The sequence below is a fragment of the Leopardus geoffroyi genome, chromosome D4 (genome assembly GCF_018350155.1).
Source record: "Leopardus geoffroyi isolate Oge1 chromosome D4, O.geoffroyi_Oge1_pat1.0, whole genome shotgun sequence".
In the NCBI taxonomy this organism is placed as follows: domain Eukaryota; kingdom Metazoa; phylum Chordata; class Mammalia; order Carnivora; family Felidae; genus Leopardus; species Leopardus geoffroyi.
Genome location: NC_059342.1, coordinates 89,149,740 through 89,166,179, shown reverse-complemented (window position 1 = coordinate 89,166,179; position 16,440 = coordinate 89,149,740). Strand labels below are relative to the sequence as shown.

At 58.0% G+C, this 16,440-nt stretch overlaps 1 protein-coding gene across 1 annotated transcript in view; it reads right to left on the bottom strand.

The window, feature by feature from the left end:
- The window catches only part of LAMC3 (laminin subunit gamma 3), a 57,876-nt gene extending 43,433 nt beyond the window's left edge, over positions 1 to 14,443 (bottom strand). Inside the window, exons 1-2 of the mRNA XM_045468593.1 lie at positions 13,995 to 14,443; positions 88 to 392 (exon numbers count right to left, since the gene is read on the bottom strand). Coding sequence (XP_045324549.1) covers positions 88 to 392; positions 13,995 to 14,367 — 678 coding nt within the window. The 5' untranslated portion in view covers positions 14,368 to 14,443. The remainder of the gene's footprint in view (positions 1 to 87; positions 393 to 13,994) is intronic.
- Positions 14,444 to 16,440: the final 1,997 nt, after the last annotated feature.

Here is a 16,440-nt window from a genome sequence, read left to right as displayed (position 1 = left end):
CCCAGGTGCCCCTGTGTCCTTTTATTCCCCCCCACCCCCCCAGGCCTGGGCATCCCCCCTGCAGCCCAAGCCCTGCTCCTCTCTGACCTGCAACATGGGGCTCTCCTCGAAGTTGTAAGCGCTGGGCCGGCCCTCCAGGGTGGAGAAGGCCACGTTGCCCCCGCTCAGCGGGGAGATGTCGCTGAACTCGGAGGTGCAGAAGGCCACGCGCTCGTCCTCACCGGGGCGTAGGTAGTGGCCCTCGGGCCTGCCGTAGGTCCTCTGGCAGGAGGCGCTATAGTACTGGTAGGGTTCCCACGGGCTGCCCGCGTGGGTGCGCTTGTAGATGGCAAAGCTCTCGGGGCGACTGGTGTGGAACTTCAGCCTCACGTAGGTGATCTCGTAGGCTTTCCCTGCGGCAGGAAGACCCGGGCCCATTTTACGGAAGGGAAGGGAGGGTCGCGGTCCCGGTCCAGGGAGAGCAGCAGGGCAAGGCTGTGTCAACGATCTCGGGTGGGTTGGGCCACGACGGACACGCGATGTCTGCCAGGGGCACTGAGCAGAGAGCACAATTCTGCCATACTTCCTAGGCATCTGCTGTCCCTTACTTAGGCCAACTTGCCTCCCTGCGCAGGAAGCTGCATTAGAACACCCCCGAGAAGCAGCCAACCCTTTTTGTCCAAGTAGCTCCAGCAATGGGACGTTGCCACATTCTGCAGAAGCCTACTTGACCATCAGGAAGTTGTTTCTTTGGCTACACCCCAGGAGAACCAACCCTTCCACCTGTGCCTTTGGGCTCATTCCTCCCCGGACCATGTCCCGACTCCCTCGAACCCTAATGCCACCCTCCAGGTCCCTCTCTTCTTCCAGTGTCCGTCGAACTTCTCTCGTGGCCCAAATTTCTCTAGAGAAGTCTGCGTCTGCTTGGCCCCATGGCCTCAACTCCCAACTCAGGCCCCAGTCCACTGCAATTCAGCTTCTGTGGGCCGCTCCATAGAAACTGCTCCTGCAAAGCTACCTCACCGACAGCCCTCCGTGGCCACAGCCAGGGGACCCGGCCTTGCCTTACTTCCTGGGGGGCGGGGGGAGTCCCCAGGCCTCCACGCAGCCCACCCTCCTAGGTCACGTTCCTGGGCTGCTCCTTGGCCCCCCTGCTCATCCCCTCCCCCACTGCCTCCTCCCCCACCAGCTTTAGCCCTGCTCCCCTCTCCCACGCTGCCGACACCAAGATGGGGGGCTTCGAGCTTCGTGCTTCGGCCCCCGCCCTGCCCAGTTCCCACCATCGTGCCCCAGGAACACCCACAACGATGAATCCAGACCTCCCACAATGACTCCGCGCTGTACTGGAGGCCGGGATGGGCAGGAGGGCTGTGAGTGGGGTGCAGAGGGGGCAGGGAGGGAAGGGTCCCTACGTGTTCATCTGTCCTCGGTGCGGGGGCGGGGGGGGGGTCAGCGAGCAGTGCTAAGCACAAAAGAACCAAGTACTGCTGGGGGATAGGAAGGAAGGGACAGAACTCACTTCTGGGGCAGGGGGCCGGGCTGGGTGAGTTGGGGGAGGGGGCGGCGGCCTCCACAGTTCACTGAGCATTGGCCCCTCTAAACCAAGTGCGTGTGTCAGTGCAAAACAGGCGGGAAATCAAGGGCTGATTTCGAAGGTGACTTCCCTGCTGCCCAGATGTCCCCAGTGCTCACCACTCCCCTCCTACAGGCCTCCACACGGGTGCCCCTCCTGACAGAGCCTTCCTACATTTAGCCACCCCCCCCCCACCCATCCGCCCCCCGCTAGGGAGGGGGTCACCACACAGTACCTGGGTATCACATTGACTGCCACATGCTCTGTCTCTCCCTGCTCATCTCATCAACCCGCATCCCTCACTGGATAGAGCTCAAGACTAGCACACGCCCTGTCTTCTTTAAACTTGGCCACCCCAGTGCCTCGCAAAGTGCCAACACCCGGCAGGCACCCAGGAGGGTCTACGCACGTATAAACAGACGAACAAATGGCCACAGGTCCTACCGTCGCTGGTGGCCACCCACCCCCGGGAGCAGCACGAGTGTGTCCTCTCTTCCTTCCCAAATCTGCTTTCTTCCCTCTGCCCGGGTCCCAGCTGCTCCGAGAGGCCCGTCTGGCTGCCTGCAGTCTTTCCCACCGAGGAGACATCACTACAGTCCTCTGCTTAACTACGTTGGTCCTAGGGGGGCGCCCGGGTGGCTCAGTCGGTTGAGCATCTTGACTCTTTGGTTTAGGCTAAGGTCATGATCTCATGCTCCGTGGGTTCAAGCCCTGCGTCAGGCTCTGCACTGCTTGAGATTCTCTCTCTGCCCCTCCCCTGCTCATGCGCACTCTCTCTCTCACTCTCTCTCTCAAAATAAAAAAAAATAAACATAAAGAAAAGATACACGTTGGTCCCATGTAAGTGCTAAAACTCTAAAACTCTTAGAAGAAAACACAGCGGCACATCTTTGTGACTTGGGCTGGGCAAAGGCTTCTTAGATGTGCCACCACAAGCACAAGTGACAGAAGCAAAAATGGACACAGTGGACTTGAGCAAAGTCAAAAGTGTCTGTGTTTCTGAAGACACTTGAGAAAACGAAAACCCACAGGATGGGAGAAGATAGTTGCCAGTTTTACATCTGATAAGGGATTTACCTAGAATACGTAAGCGACCCTTACAACTCAACCATAAAACATCAAATAGCCCAATTAAAAAAAAAAGGGGGCAAAGGATGTAAACACGTTTCTCCAAAGACATGCAAATGGCCAATAAGCACATGAGCAGAGGCTCAACGTCACCAGCCGTCAGGGACACGCACATCAAAACCATAACGAGTGACCACACGCACTGGGAAGGCGATAATCAACACCGATAGTAACAAGTGGTGACGAAGGGCTGGACACACCGGGACCCTCCCACACGGCTGGTGGCAATGCAAGATGGCAGCTGCTGCGGAAGAACAGCCTGGTGGGTCCTCAGAAGGGTAACGCGGAAATACCGTATGACGCAGCCGTCCCACCCTTGGGCGTGTCCCCCAGCAAAATGAAACCACGTGTCCGCACAAACGCGCACGATGTTCACCGCAGCATTCCTCATAACAGCCAAAGAGTGGAAACGACTCAAATGTTTGTCAGCTGATACACGAATCAATAAAATGTGCCGTGTCACACAATGGCACGTGACTTGGTAACAAAAGGGAAATGACGTCCTGATAATACGCCGTGACGTGGAGAAGCCTCAGAAACAGTACGGTAAACGAAAGAGGCTAATCACAAAAGACAACACGCCGTAAGAGTCCCCTTATACTGAATGTCCTGAACGGGCAAAGGCAGAGAGTAGATTTGTGGTTGTCAGGGTGGAGGGGGAGAAGTGGAGACTGGGGGACACTGCGAATGGGTACAGCGTTTTCTTTTAGGGGTGATGAAATGCTCCCAGAGTGACTGTGGGGATGGGTACACCTCTCTATGAACAGACTAAAAGCCACTGAACTGCACACTTTATGTTATTTACGTATTTTTTTTTCAACGTTTATCCATTTTTTTGGGACAGAGAGAGACAGAGCATGAACGGGGGAGGGGCAGAGAGAGAGGGAGACACAGAATCGGAAACAGGCTCCAGGCTCTGAGCCATCCGCCCAGAGCCTGACGCGGGGCTCGAACTCACGGACCGCGAGATCGTGACCTGGCTGAAGTCGGACGCTTAACCGACTGTGCCACCCAGGTGCCCCTATTTACGTATTTTTTAAGGAGGCTTCATACCCGGCACGGAGCCCAGTGTGGGGCTTGAACTCACGACCCTGAGGTCAAGACCTGAGCTGAGATCAAGAGTTGGGCGCTGAACCAACTGAGTCACCCAGGCGCCCCTGAATTGTACAGTTCAAATGGGTGGGTTGAGGGGCGCCTGGGTGGCTCAGTCGGCGGAGTCGGTTCCGCTCGGGTCACGATCTCATGGTTCAGGGGTTTGAGCCCCGCATCGGGCTCTGCGGTGACAGCTCGGAGCCTGGAGCCTGCTTCCAATTCTGTGTCTCCTTCTCTCTCTGCCCCTCCCCTGCTCACACTCCGTCTCTCTCTCTCTCTCTCTCAAAAATAAATAACCATTAAAAAACAATTTAACAAATGGGTGAATTATATGATGAATTCTATCTCCCTAAAGCTGTTACATCTATTTTTAAGAATGGGACCTCACATCCATTAGGATGGCCACAATTAGAGGGGAAAAAACACACATTAACAGGTGTTGGCGAGGACGTGGAGAAACTGAAACCTCGTGCGTGGTTCATGGGAACGTACAATGGGGTACTCGCTACGAAAAAGTACTCACGACAGGAATTTCCGTACGATCCGGCGATGTGGGTATACATCCCAAAGAGCTGAAAGCATGGATTCCAACAGATATCTGCACACCGAACTCACAGCGGCACGATTCACAATAGCCAGAAGGTAAAAAGAAAACCCGCGTGTCCACCAGTGGGTGACGGATAAACAAAGCGTGGTCTATCCACACCAACATTATGCCGCCTTGAAAAGGAAGGAAATCCTCACACACGTTAATTACAACTTGGACGGACCCTGAGGACACCATGCTGAGCGAAATACGCCAGTCACCCAAAGACAAATACTATGATTCCACCAGATATGAGCCGTCAAGTTCATAGACACGGGAAGGAGGGCGGTGGGGGCCAGAAGCTGGGGTCGGGGGAGGCATGGCGAGGGGTCAACGTACAACGGGAACAGACTTTCAGTTTAGCAGAAACTGACACACGGCGGTGACGGTCGCACAACAACACAGATGTGCTTGTCGTGTGTGTTCAGCACGATAAAAGAAAGGGTGGGGAACGTATCTACATACACAAGCTCTTTGAAAGGGCAGTTTGGTGGGACGGATGGGATGCGGAGCCATGAAAATAGCCCTGGCCTCTGGGAAAATCATCCCGCTTTGGGGAATTCAAACAAGAAAAGGAGCCTCAACGTATGAAAATGTTCATCCAGGCGTTTCTTAGAACGGGAGACAAACGGGAACCGTCAGGGCCCAATAAACGACGCGATGTCATTTCGCAGGGTGACCGAAGCCATAGAAACAGCTGACAGTGAGCTTGTAATACACAGGGAAAAGTTTAAGCCAAAAATGTTGACTCGTAAGACACGGAATCATATGCTCAGAATCCTCAGATTGCCTTTTAAAATCCCCCAAAGAACAGGGAGGAGAGAGAGACATCAGACGAGTAAGCGTGGCCGTCCTCAGGCCAGAGGGCTGTGAGGGACTGTTTTCCTTTTTAACTGTTCTACATTTTCCTGATTTTCTCTCGCAAAGCTTGCTCTAGGGGCGCCTGGGTGGCTCCTTCTGTTAAACGTCCGACTTCGGCTCAGGTCGCGATCTCACGGTTCGTGAGTTCGAGCCCCGCGTCGGGCTCCGTGCTGACAGCTCGGAGCCTGGAGCCTGCTTCGGAATCTGTGTCTCCCTCTCTCTCTGCCCTTCCCCAGCTCACGTTCTCTCTCTCTCTCTCAACAATAAATAAACATTAAAAAACATTTTTTAATAATAAATTTTTTTTTAATTTTTTTTTAACATTTATTTATTTTTGAGACAGAGAGAGACAGAGCATGAACGGGGGAGGGGCAGAGAGAGAGGGAGACACAGAATCGGAAACAGGCTCCAGGCTCTGAGCCATCAGCCCAGAGCCTGACGCGGAGCTCGAACTCACGGACCGCAAGATCGTGACCTGAGCCAAAGTCGGACGCTCAACCGACTGAGCCACCCAGGCGCCCCTAAAATTTTTTTTTTAAAGCTTGGTCTAATTTAAAAACTGGAGAAAACACATAATTTTTTTTTTTTTTTTTTTTTTTGCAAAGCAACCACCTTGCCGTGTTCTGTTTCAAAACGGTTTTCAAAGTTCTGCTACAGCACAGCCGGGCATCCTAACTCCAAGCGCCTGAGAAGAAAGCATGTGTCGCAAACCGAGTGAGCGTCTGGTGGCCGCTTCTGTGCTGGGTAGGCTTCAGGCTCCAGGACCAGGCAGGGACTTAGCCCAGATGTGGCTTTCACGAAAGCACGCTGGGTGGAGGCGGCTGCGGGTCTGACGGCCCAGACTCCTCCGTAAACATCTAGCAGCCAGACACCTCGCGGGAGGGGAGCCTGGAGCCACTTAAAAGGGAGCTGGCAGCTAGACGCGTGATTGGAAAAAGGCAGTCACTGGGATCTCGTGCGAGGGGGGAAACATCACGCACTAGGAAACATCGCGGCTTTTCCTCTTCCTTGCCAAGCCGGGGGCTGAGAGGAGACACAGGAACATCACAGAGACTCGGCAGGGACTTTCTGTTACAAGAGTTAATTAGAAGGGCCAAGAAAAACAACTTAATCCCAGCTTTGTGATGAAAAGGTTTCTGCCAAAGGCAACCCGAAGGCCGGGGAAGGAAGCGGCCCCGAGATCTTCTAAACAGCGACAAGAATTAAACGTGCAGCTTTAGCCCGCACCCTTGCGAGCTCCAGGGGATGACGAGGCTTCGGGGTGGTTAGGAGAGGTGTGTCCCCTTCAGGAAAACTGGGCCAGAATGTCATCTGCAACCCTTCACTGGGGACAACACTGCTTGGGAGCACACAGATCTCACCTCCTAGCAGCCCAATATGCCGTTCCCCCTGCCTGCATGCTGTTCCCTCGGCTCCTTACCTGGCTGGCTCCCCTGCATCCCTCTGCTCCCTCTGCTCATCCCTCTGGCTCAGCCAACTGACCACGTGCCCCAACCGCAGCCTGAGGTGGAATGCCCTTCTTCCCACCATCCCCGGCCGATGGCTACTCACCCCTAGAGCTGTGGGTTCGGATGGCTCATCAGTGCTCCCTCAGCCTCCCTGGGCTTCTTTATCACTGTTCTGGAAAGACCTGCCCATCTCTCCCACTAGTCTGTGACCCTCTCGGGGCAGGGGACGGGAATCCTTAGAGCTGAGCACAGTGCCCGGTACACAGTAGGTGCTCAATAAATGCATGCCATATGAGCAGGTAAAGACGAAGCATCATTTATACCTTCAAGGAGTTTATGATCCAGTGAGTGAGTTGAGACAGGCAGGCCTGACAAGGCCACTGATATCGCAAGCTGCGACCCCTGGACGTGTCTGTTTAACAACAGCCAGCATTTAGTGAGCACCTCCTGTATGCCGGGCACCATGCTCCATGCTTTACTCATACCGTACGGCTGAGATCCCCAGTGTCATCACTGCACGTGTTTTACTAACAAGGAGCCTGAGGCCTGGGCAGGAGAAAGGGACTCGCCCCACCTCACGCAGAAAATAGCTGAGTCTCTCTCTACTCGACTGCGGGTTCGTCTGTCCCCAGAGTCACTGCCCCGAGCGAGGCCACCACCTGTTCAGTAATCTGTGGGTGCTCGGACAGAAGGGGCTGTCCGGGAAAGGGGCGCGGGTACCCACGACGACCGCGGAGGCTGCCCAGACCGGCACCACGAGCACCAAGCCATGTCCCCTCCAGCCAGCTGGGACACGAAGCCCATCAGGACTGACACCAGGGCAGTCCCAAAACCAACCGGCCCACATCCGGCACTGACCAAGCAGAATGAGCTCGGAACAGAGAGGCTTATTTTGGGAAAGTGGAAACAAAACAAAGCCGCTTAATTGGAGCCATCTGGGAAGCAGTGGCCCGGGGGGGGGGGGGGGGGGGGGGGGGGGTGGGACCGGAGAGGGCAGGGTGGGGAGCGGAGCTGGGAATGTGTGGGCGAAGCTGCCCAGCCCACTGTGGGCATGAGAACCAGGTGGGGAGAGCTGCTCCCAGCCTCGGGGGTGGGGACGGGGTAGGGGGGGATTCGCTTGGCCCCATTTCATGGTCATCCACCGTTCCCGGCTTCCTCTCCCACCCGGGCTCTTGGCAATTTGGGGCTCCGTGGGTCCTGTGAGGAGCTGGGGAATCCCCACGACCACAATGCCAGGCACCATGAGAGCCTGGCTGACTGAGGGCTGGGCCCTCTTTGGACCAAGGGTCTAAACCCTAACTATGGATCGAGACCATCAAGCATGTTGTCTAACCCTGGGAAGAGCAAAAGCTTTACGTCTGATGGATTACTGCTTAGGGCTTTGTGTTAAGAAGGATCCCGAGGTCCGGTCTGATCTGAGATGCGGCTGAAATGAACAAACCACACATTTGCAGGGCGTTCAAGACCACTGCAAGAAAGTGATGGCGGGGGTGATGGCGGGGGTGGGGGCTGAGTGAAAATGACGGAGAGGAGAGCAAACACGAAGGATAACCCAGAGAACGCTCTAGAATTCTGGTCAATGCTTGAAGTCCAGGGAGGGAGGGAAGAATTACAGCTGACACCCAAGTTTCTTGCTCTGGTGCCTGGAGAGCTGGGAGGAGAATGCCTTGACTTTGTGCTTGGAAATGCATATAAAGTTGGCGTCTTAGCCATCTTTAAGCACGCAGTTCACCAGGGGTAAGTATATTCACACTGTTGTGCAGCCATCCCCCCGGGCCCCCCACCTGGAATTCTTTTCATCTTCCTGAACTGAGAGTCCTCACCCCGCAGACTGCTCTCCGCTCCCTCCCCCTCCCAGTCCCTGGTGCCCACACTTCCACCTTCTGTCTTTATGAATTAGGCTATTCTAGGGGCCTCAGACAAGCGAACTCATACAGCCTTTGTCCTTCTGTGTCTGGCTGATGTCACTCAGCGTCGTCCCCCAGGTTCACCCCTGTTGTGGCAGGTGTCAGAACCTCCTTCCTTTTCAAGGCTGAATAACAGTCCGCTGCGCGTCTATACCACGCTTCACTTATTCATTCCACTGTCCACGGACACTTGGGTGGCTTCCAGTCTGGCTGTTGTGATGCATACTGCCGTGAACGCGACTGCCTTGACTTTGGGACCCGAGGCTTGAGGCCGGCGTGACACCCGGGGGGGCCGACATTCAGGACGACGCTCAAATTGCCCAGTCAAGGGCGCCCAGGTGGGAGACCGCGAGACAGGTGCAGGGGGGGGGCCCGAATGTCCACTGAGATTCCGGTAGGCGCGGCCAGAACATTCCTGGTGGCAGGGCTGGCGTGGAGATGCGGGAGGGCGGGGGACGGGAGGGTGAGGTGGCCGGAGTAAGGCCACGAGGAGGGCTGGGGCCCTTGTGAATGCCACAAGCTTAGGCGTTCGGGATGGGTCTACACTGCCGGGAAGTCAGGCACTCACGCGTTCAAGCGCTCGCCTTCCCTGTTCCCAGCGAGGAAACGTGGCATGGCCGTGACGTGCTGGGGTTCACATTGGCCTCCACCACTTACTTACCTGCCCTGCGGCCTTGGGCAAAATACCTAACCTCTAACCTCCCTTGGGTGAACCGGGCAAGTGACTTGAACGCACTGCCTTGCCTTCCTTTCCTATTTTTTTTGGGGGGGGGGGTGGGCAGCATGGGCATCATAATAACAGGGCTTAGGAGCAAAGGCCTGCAAAGCGCCTGGAACAGTTCCACACAGGCAGCATGTACATGACTGAATGTTAGCTGCTGTTGCATTCATTCACCCGACCGATAGTTACCGAGCCCCCCCTGCACAGGGGGTCTGTGCCAAGGGTCGTGGTGCAGCCGTGACAACAGGCATTCCCTCTGCATCTCAGAGCGAGTGATCGACACAAGCCCACACCTCAGAGTAGCGCGGTCTCCTGCGAAGGGGGCAAGGGCGGGGAGCGGCCTGGAGGAGGGCACCTCTAAGCTGAGCAGGGCAGACAATGGCTCGTCCGCTGCCGCATCCCAAGGGCCCGGCACGGGGCCCGGCACACGGGAGGAGCTCCGTTGAGCCCACTCCTGCAAACCCTGGGTCGGCCCTGGGCCCAGGGGCTGGTGCTTCCGCGGGTGGAGGCAAACCAAGGCTGCTGCCTTGACCCCTGACCTGCATAGAGCCCAGCGTTTCAGCCAGAACCTCCAGGGAGACGGAAAGGAGGGCTTGCCCCCACCCCCCACCCGGAACTGGCCCCAGCCAACGCAAACACGGCCTCCCCCTCGACAGGAAGACGCAAGGCGGCCAAAACTCAGGAGACACAGCTGGCTTCAGGGCTCCGCAGGGGCCGGCAGGGTCCTCCTGACATCCAGCCCCCACCCAGGCCTGGCCCCCCTGTCTCCTTGTCCCCTCCACTCCGGCCAGCCAGGACACTGGGTCCAAGAACACACAGAGCGGTCTCCTGGCTCCCCTGCGCTGTCCCCTTGACCTGAAATGTACTTTGCTCTTTTGCCAGCTCCTGCCCCCACTTTAGGTCTCGGCGAGGCCGGCTAACTCCACGTGTATTCCCAGAGCATAAATCCTCATCAGCGTCATCCTCCGGCAGACAGGACCCCAAGGCCAGGACAGCCCAGGCTCGGTAAACGGCCAGCCAACTGACCAAATGCGTGGAGAAAGCCTGTCCACCGGCAGTCGGACCTGAGGCTGGAGAGGGATCAGGCAAAGCCCACCCGCCTTATTCCTGCAACCGCCCCCTCTTGAGGGCTCAGAGCTCGTCTGCTTAGGGACTCGAGGGTGTCCAAGCTAGGAGGGAGACTACCCCCCCCCCCCCCCTGCCAAAAGCCAAGGCTCACACCTGCCTGACTTGGCCGCTTATCATTCCCGAGGGCAGCACAGCCTGGCCGGGATCCCAGGGTCTGCCATTTACTGGCTCCATGACCCTGGACAACTAACTTGACATTCAGGGCCTCAGTTTCCCTGCCTGTAGAGGAGTTCAGGCTGGGCTGGGGCTCTTAGCACTAGGTGGGAGCCTCCCGAATAGTGTCTCTTATCCCCGGGGACCATGCACCTCCCCCCAACACCCTCCCCCCACCCCCCCACCCCCGCCCCAGCCTGCCTGCTTCCCTGGGCCTGGGTGGAGGGCTAGGAGCCGCCAGACCCTGCTGCTGCCTTTCATCCCAGACAGGAAGGCTCGGCTTAGCGACTCTGGGATTTGGAACAGATGTCTGCAAGCTCACAGGGGGCTGGGAAAGCAGCGACCTCCATCCCGGGGCTGACCGGCCCTCCCCTCCCTCCCCTGCCCCTCACCCCACTCCCTCTGGGGGCCCCAGGCCAGAGCCATCCGCCCATTCTCCCCTCCCAGGAGCCCCAAGCGGGTTGGGGGGGGGGGATAGAGCCCCCAGAGGCGGCCCGGGCGCCGGGAGGAGAGGTTGGAGGCCTCCACTGGGGACACCCTGAAAACCCCGATATTACGCAATCCGCAGCTTAGCATGGCGCAAACCAAACTTGAACGGAACCCAAAACGGGCTCAGTCTGGGGCCGCGGCGGGGGCCCTGGCGCCCCCGGTGCGTCAGCAGGGCCCGGGGTCAGGACATCTTTCGGGAGCCAGCCTGGCAAGCATTTCTCAGTCCCTTGGGCAGAGGTCACCCCCGGGGGTGGGGGGGAACCTCAGCCCTGAGCTGTTCTCAGCAGAGTGACACCGGCCACACACAAGGACTGTCACGGCTCCTGCAAGTACGTGGCCGACCGGAGCTCACAGAACGCGCCCAGGCGGCTGGGAGGCAGCCCCGCTTAGCCCCGTCGTGCAGGGGACCGCGTGGACCCAAAGATGTGGCAGCATCTGCCCGTGAGCGGCTGGGCTGTGCCCGAGTCCAAAGCTCGTTCTGTGACTTCTACTCTGTTCTGTCTCTGAGAGCGGACAAATGAGAGCCCTGAGCGGCTGGGCCCAGGGGCACAGGACCCAGGAGGCCAAGGCGCCGTTCATTCAGGCTTCCTTCTTTATTCTTTCTTTTTTTTTTTTTAACGTTTATTTATTTTTGAGACAGAGAGAGACAGAGCATGAACGGGGGAGGGGCAGAGAGAGAGGGAGACACAGAATCTGAAACAGGCTCCAGGCTCTGAGCTGTCAGCACAGAGCCCGATGCGGGGCTCGAACTCACGGACCGTGAGATCGTGACCTGAGCCGAAGTTGGACGTTCAACCGACTGAGCCACCCCGGCGCCCCTCCTTCTTTATTCTTTAAGCGCCTCCGCAGCCCCCCCCCCCCCCATATGCCTGGTGCTGTACCAAGTGACACGACACCGGCTCAGGGGAAGGGGTGTGTTGTGTGCGTGTGTGTGTGTGTGTGTGTGTGTGTGTGTGTGTGTGAACGTGCGGGCGAGTAGGTGTGTGGGGGCGAGCGTGTGGGCACGAGTGGGTGAGAATGAGCGGGTGAGAGCGTGTATGACTGCATGAATGTCCGCGTGTGCGTGTGTGGACGGGTATCTGAGTGTGAGCACACGTGTGTGGACGTGAGCGTGAAGTTCCCTGCTGCTAAGGGTTCCCCACACAGCTCAGCAAGGTCACACGGCCAAGCACAGGGCCTCGCACACAAGCGCTCGGCCAATGGGAACTGCCCCCAAATCCAAACCCGGGACACTTCCCGCCCTCCCACTTTGTTCCAGCCCGGGCTGAGCCCCTTGCTCGCCGCCCCCCCCCCCCCCGTTCCAATGACACATGTAACACATCAGCCAACCCCCCACCCTCGGTGACAGAACAGCGTGTCTCCCCCACGGCCCCCACCCTGTTCCAGATTCCTTCCCCTGTGGCCTTGGGGTTCTGCCAGCTCCAGCCAGCCAGCTCCCCCAGACTCCCTCCCCACGCTGGTTTCCTGTCACCCGCCTGGGGAGAGACCCCGCCGCCGTCCCCATCGAGAAGCCCCATCTAGCAGTCCTGACGGGGCCGGTGCAAGGTGACGAGGCCCCCGATAATGAACTCCGTGGGGTGGCAAGCAACAACTGGCCCGCTCTGCTGAGGGGCTCACGGTCGTCCCCGTCCCCCATGTCACTCCCAGATCATTTCCCAGCCCTCCCCAAGATGCTGTCACCCAGGGCTAGGCAGAGCCAATTCTGTTTCAGGGTGGAGCTCGTACAAAGGAATTTACGCTCAGACCTTGGATATACATGGACGCTCCGTTTCAGACATTTCATAGCTGTGTGTCTTTGGGCAAAACACTTAACCTCTCTGAGCCTCCGTCTTCTCATCTGAAAACTGGGGATCCTCTCCCATAACCATAACCGCTTATCCACACCGCTTGGCTGCGGATGTGTTTTGGAATTCAGAATTTTTTAAGGGTTTAGGGAGATAATGCAGTCCTTACACCGCCATTGTGTGAACACACCCCCCCCCCCACACCACTGGGTTTACCCCCACAGGCTGTACTTGAATGAGATTTCACAAAATGTATGAATATTCACTCCAGGATAAATAAGGTCTATAAATAGCCTCAGGTCAGGTTTAGCAGCCAAAAAGAGTCCTAAAAATACTTGAATTTTCAAAGCTTGGGGAGATTTCAAACCCACAGACAAGGGAGTAGGAACCAGTGCTCTCCCCCCCCCCCCCCAACAGTTGAGGTGCCTAGCTCAGTACCTGGGCCCAAGGAGGATCTGGATTAGGCTAGACTTGAAGGGGGAGGGGATATTCCCATTCCTGAACGCGGTAGGAGAGGGAAGCGAAGGACTGGGTCCAGACTGGGGCAGCTGAGCCCAAGGATCTGAGGGCTCTAGTGCTCTGGCTGGGGAGGGGGGGGGCTGAACTGCCGGAGGCATGGGTGGGGCAGGCAGCCTTGCGATCAAGTCCAGCCACCCAACAGCAAGGTGAAGCTTGGCTCCTGCTCAGAGGCTAAACCTTCCTGGAGGTGAATGCCTTGGCCCCTCCCATCCCCCAAAATACATCCAGGACCACACACAGCCTCAGGGATTCATGATTCCCCCCCCCCCCCCCCACCAAAATCCACCAGATGACCGACCTCCTGCCCTAGAGAGCAGCCTAGTCCACCCCCCTGGGTGGGTCCCCCCTCTACCCACAAAGCTCTGGGTCTAGGAGGGACAACCATTACTGGGCACCGTCCTTGCACCCAGATCCACCCCTCTGTAAAAAAGGGCTCCGGGGTGGCTTCCCGCCCCTGCCAGCCCCGAGGGGCACCCATCAGTCCACCCTTTCGGCTACCGGGAGGCTGGGGTGGGGACACAGGCCCCGGTCCTGAGGCCCCCGTAGCTGGTTTCTACAGCCAGCCCGGGGCGCGCAGCACCCCGACGGACGGACGGACGGCAGCCCGGGGGCGAGCCGGCGCTTACCCAGACGGAGGGTGATGTTGACCGAGGTGGGGTACTGTACGCCGAAGGCCATGGACGGGCTCTGCCACCAGGTGCTGTCGTCCTGGCTGTGGAAGTCGGTGAGGTAGGAGGCGTCGTGGTGAAGCTGGGGGTCGTCGGCGTCGCAGCGCTGGCACTGCGCCCCCGCGCCCGGCGCGCCCACGTGGGGGCAGAAGTCCTCGGGCGGGCGGCCGCACGTGTGCGAGGCCTCGGCGCGCCGGCCGAACGCCGCGTTCTCGAACACCGGCAGGCAGCGCTGCGGGCGCCCCGCGCCGTCGTAACACGCGCCCATGCCCGCGCCGGCCGCCCGCGGCGCCAGGAGCGCCAGGCCCAGCAGGACCGCCGCAGCCGCCATGGCCAAGGGCACCGACGCCCCGCGCTCGCCGCCGTGCGCGCCGGGTTCTGCCCGCCCGGCCGGCCGGGCTGCGGTGGGCGCGGACCCGCCTCCCGCGGCGGGCGGGACCCACGGCAGGGTGGGGAGGGGTGGAGAGGCGTGGGGTGGGGAGGGGAGGGGTGGAGACGGGTGGAGAGGGGTGGGGAGGGGTGGGGGTGGAGGGGGCGGCACCCCCACCTCCCCGGCCGCTCCGTCGCTGGGCGCTCACCCCCACCTGGTGGACGTGCCCGGGAGTGCCCGAGCTGCTTTCTGACCCTGCGGCGGGATCCCGGCCTCTTGGAGCCTCACCGTCCTCGTCTGTAAAATGGGATTGGTAAAGACGCGAGATCCTTTCGGCTCTTTGTGAGATTTCAGTGGCTGCTCGTAACATGGGAACCGCCCCCCAGTGTCTTTTGAGCCCTGGGGTGGGAGGCGGGACATGAGGGTCTTGTTGCCCCGGTTTTTCCCATGAAAAACAAAGTCACCCAAGGCGGAGGATTCGGAGGATTCGTGGGATGGTTCCTCACGGTTCCGCCTCCCCATTAACTCGGCAAAGTGCTTCAGCTGCTGATTTCTGTTTGCTCTCAAAGCAGAGACTCTAACCTGATGTTTGTGACCAAGGGTACTTGGTGTCATCACAAGTATCACCTCCGAGGGACCTTCCCTGTGCCCCTCCCCCCACTCTCCCCATTTGCTCTGCGTTCATTAAAATTAGTAAATCACGAGGGGCGCCTGGGTGGCTCAGTTGGTTGGGCCACTGACTTCCGCTCGGGTCATGATCTCGCAGTTTGTGAGTTCCAGCCCTGCCTTGGGCTCTGTGCTGACAGCTCTGAGCCTGGAGTCTGCTTCAGATTCTGTGTCTCCCCCTCTCTCTTCCCCTCCCCTGCTCACGCTCTGTATCTGTCTCTTAATAATAAATAAACGTTAAAATTGTTTTAAAAATTAGCAACTCACAGAAGAAAAGCCACATATTTATATCAATGGATCGATAAAATTGAGCAGCCCTTCCCCTGCCCCCCCCCCCCAATAAACCTCTAAGGAAAATAGAAATAAACGCCCTAACATGCTAAGGACTATTTTTCAGCTGCAGCCTCTGCAGCGAGGGTTCCTGATGCAAACTAGGTCCTGCCAGCCAGAGGTCCTTGCTTGTGATTTGGAAGGTAGAAGTGAGCAGAGGCCATCCTCTGCCCTTCTGGTGGATTTCTCTGGTGGCAAGAGGGGTCACAGAGGAGGAGGTTTCCTGCAGCAGCATGCTTCCTGTATCTAGCTCCTTGGGGTGGCAGCAGTAGGGGTGTCTTGGCTCCTGTTTTCTGGCCCCTAGATTGCACTTAAAGGGTGAGCTCCCAGAGCCTCGGGCGGTGGCAGCTTCCCAGTGGGTCAGTTCTGCAGTGTCCTGGCTGTCAGCCCTTCCAGGCCTTCCAGCCATCCCCTGAGCACTTCATTCCCTGCATTCAATCCTTCCTGTCGGAAATACCTAAGCACCTGCCAAGTGCTTGGCCCAGAGCCCAGCCTGGAGTAAGGGGCGGGGATGGTAAACTGCCATCACTACAATGAAGACAAGGTCGTACAGGCACCGAGAAACAGCCTGATGATGGTCTTCGAAGACATGTTCTTGCTGTTTTCTAAGACAGGTGGTGGCCGTGTGTTTACAGTCCTTTGTTCCTCAGCAAACATGTATCGTTGCCCACTGTGTACCCTGCACTGTGCTGGGGCGAGGGCACAGGGGAGAGTTAGACCCCTCTCTCACAGCATCTCTATGCATAGATGTCCATGAACATCTTGGGGCTTGGGGTGTGGGTGTGGGTAGGGGGTGGCTACTTCTGCCTGGAGTTGGAGCGTGCTTTCCAAAAGAGGTGATAAGTAAATTGAGTCATAAAGGAGGAGTAGGGAAAGGGTAGGAGGCCCAGCATGTGCAAAGTCTCAGAGGTGACTGCGTGGGGCCAGTCTGTTGTGTATTTGCAGCTCTGGGTTGGGGCATTGGTCCTGGGGGCTGAGGCCAGGTGATGTGGAGTGCGGGGCTCCGGGGTGATGAGCTGGGGCTTCGTCTTGCAGAGG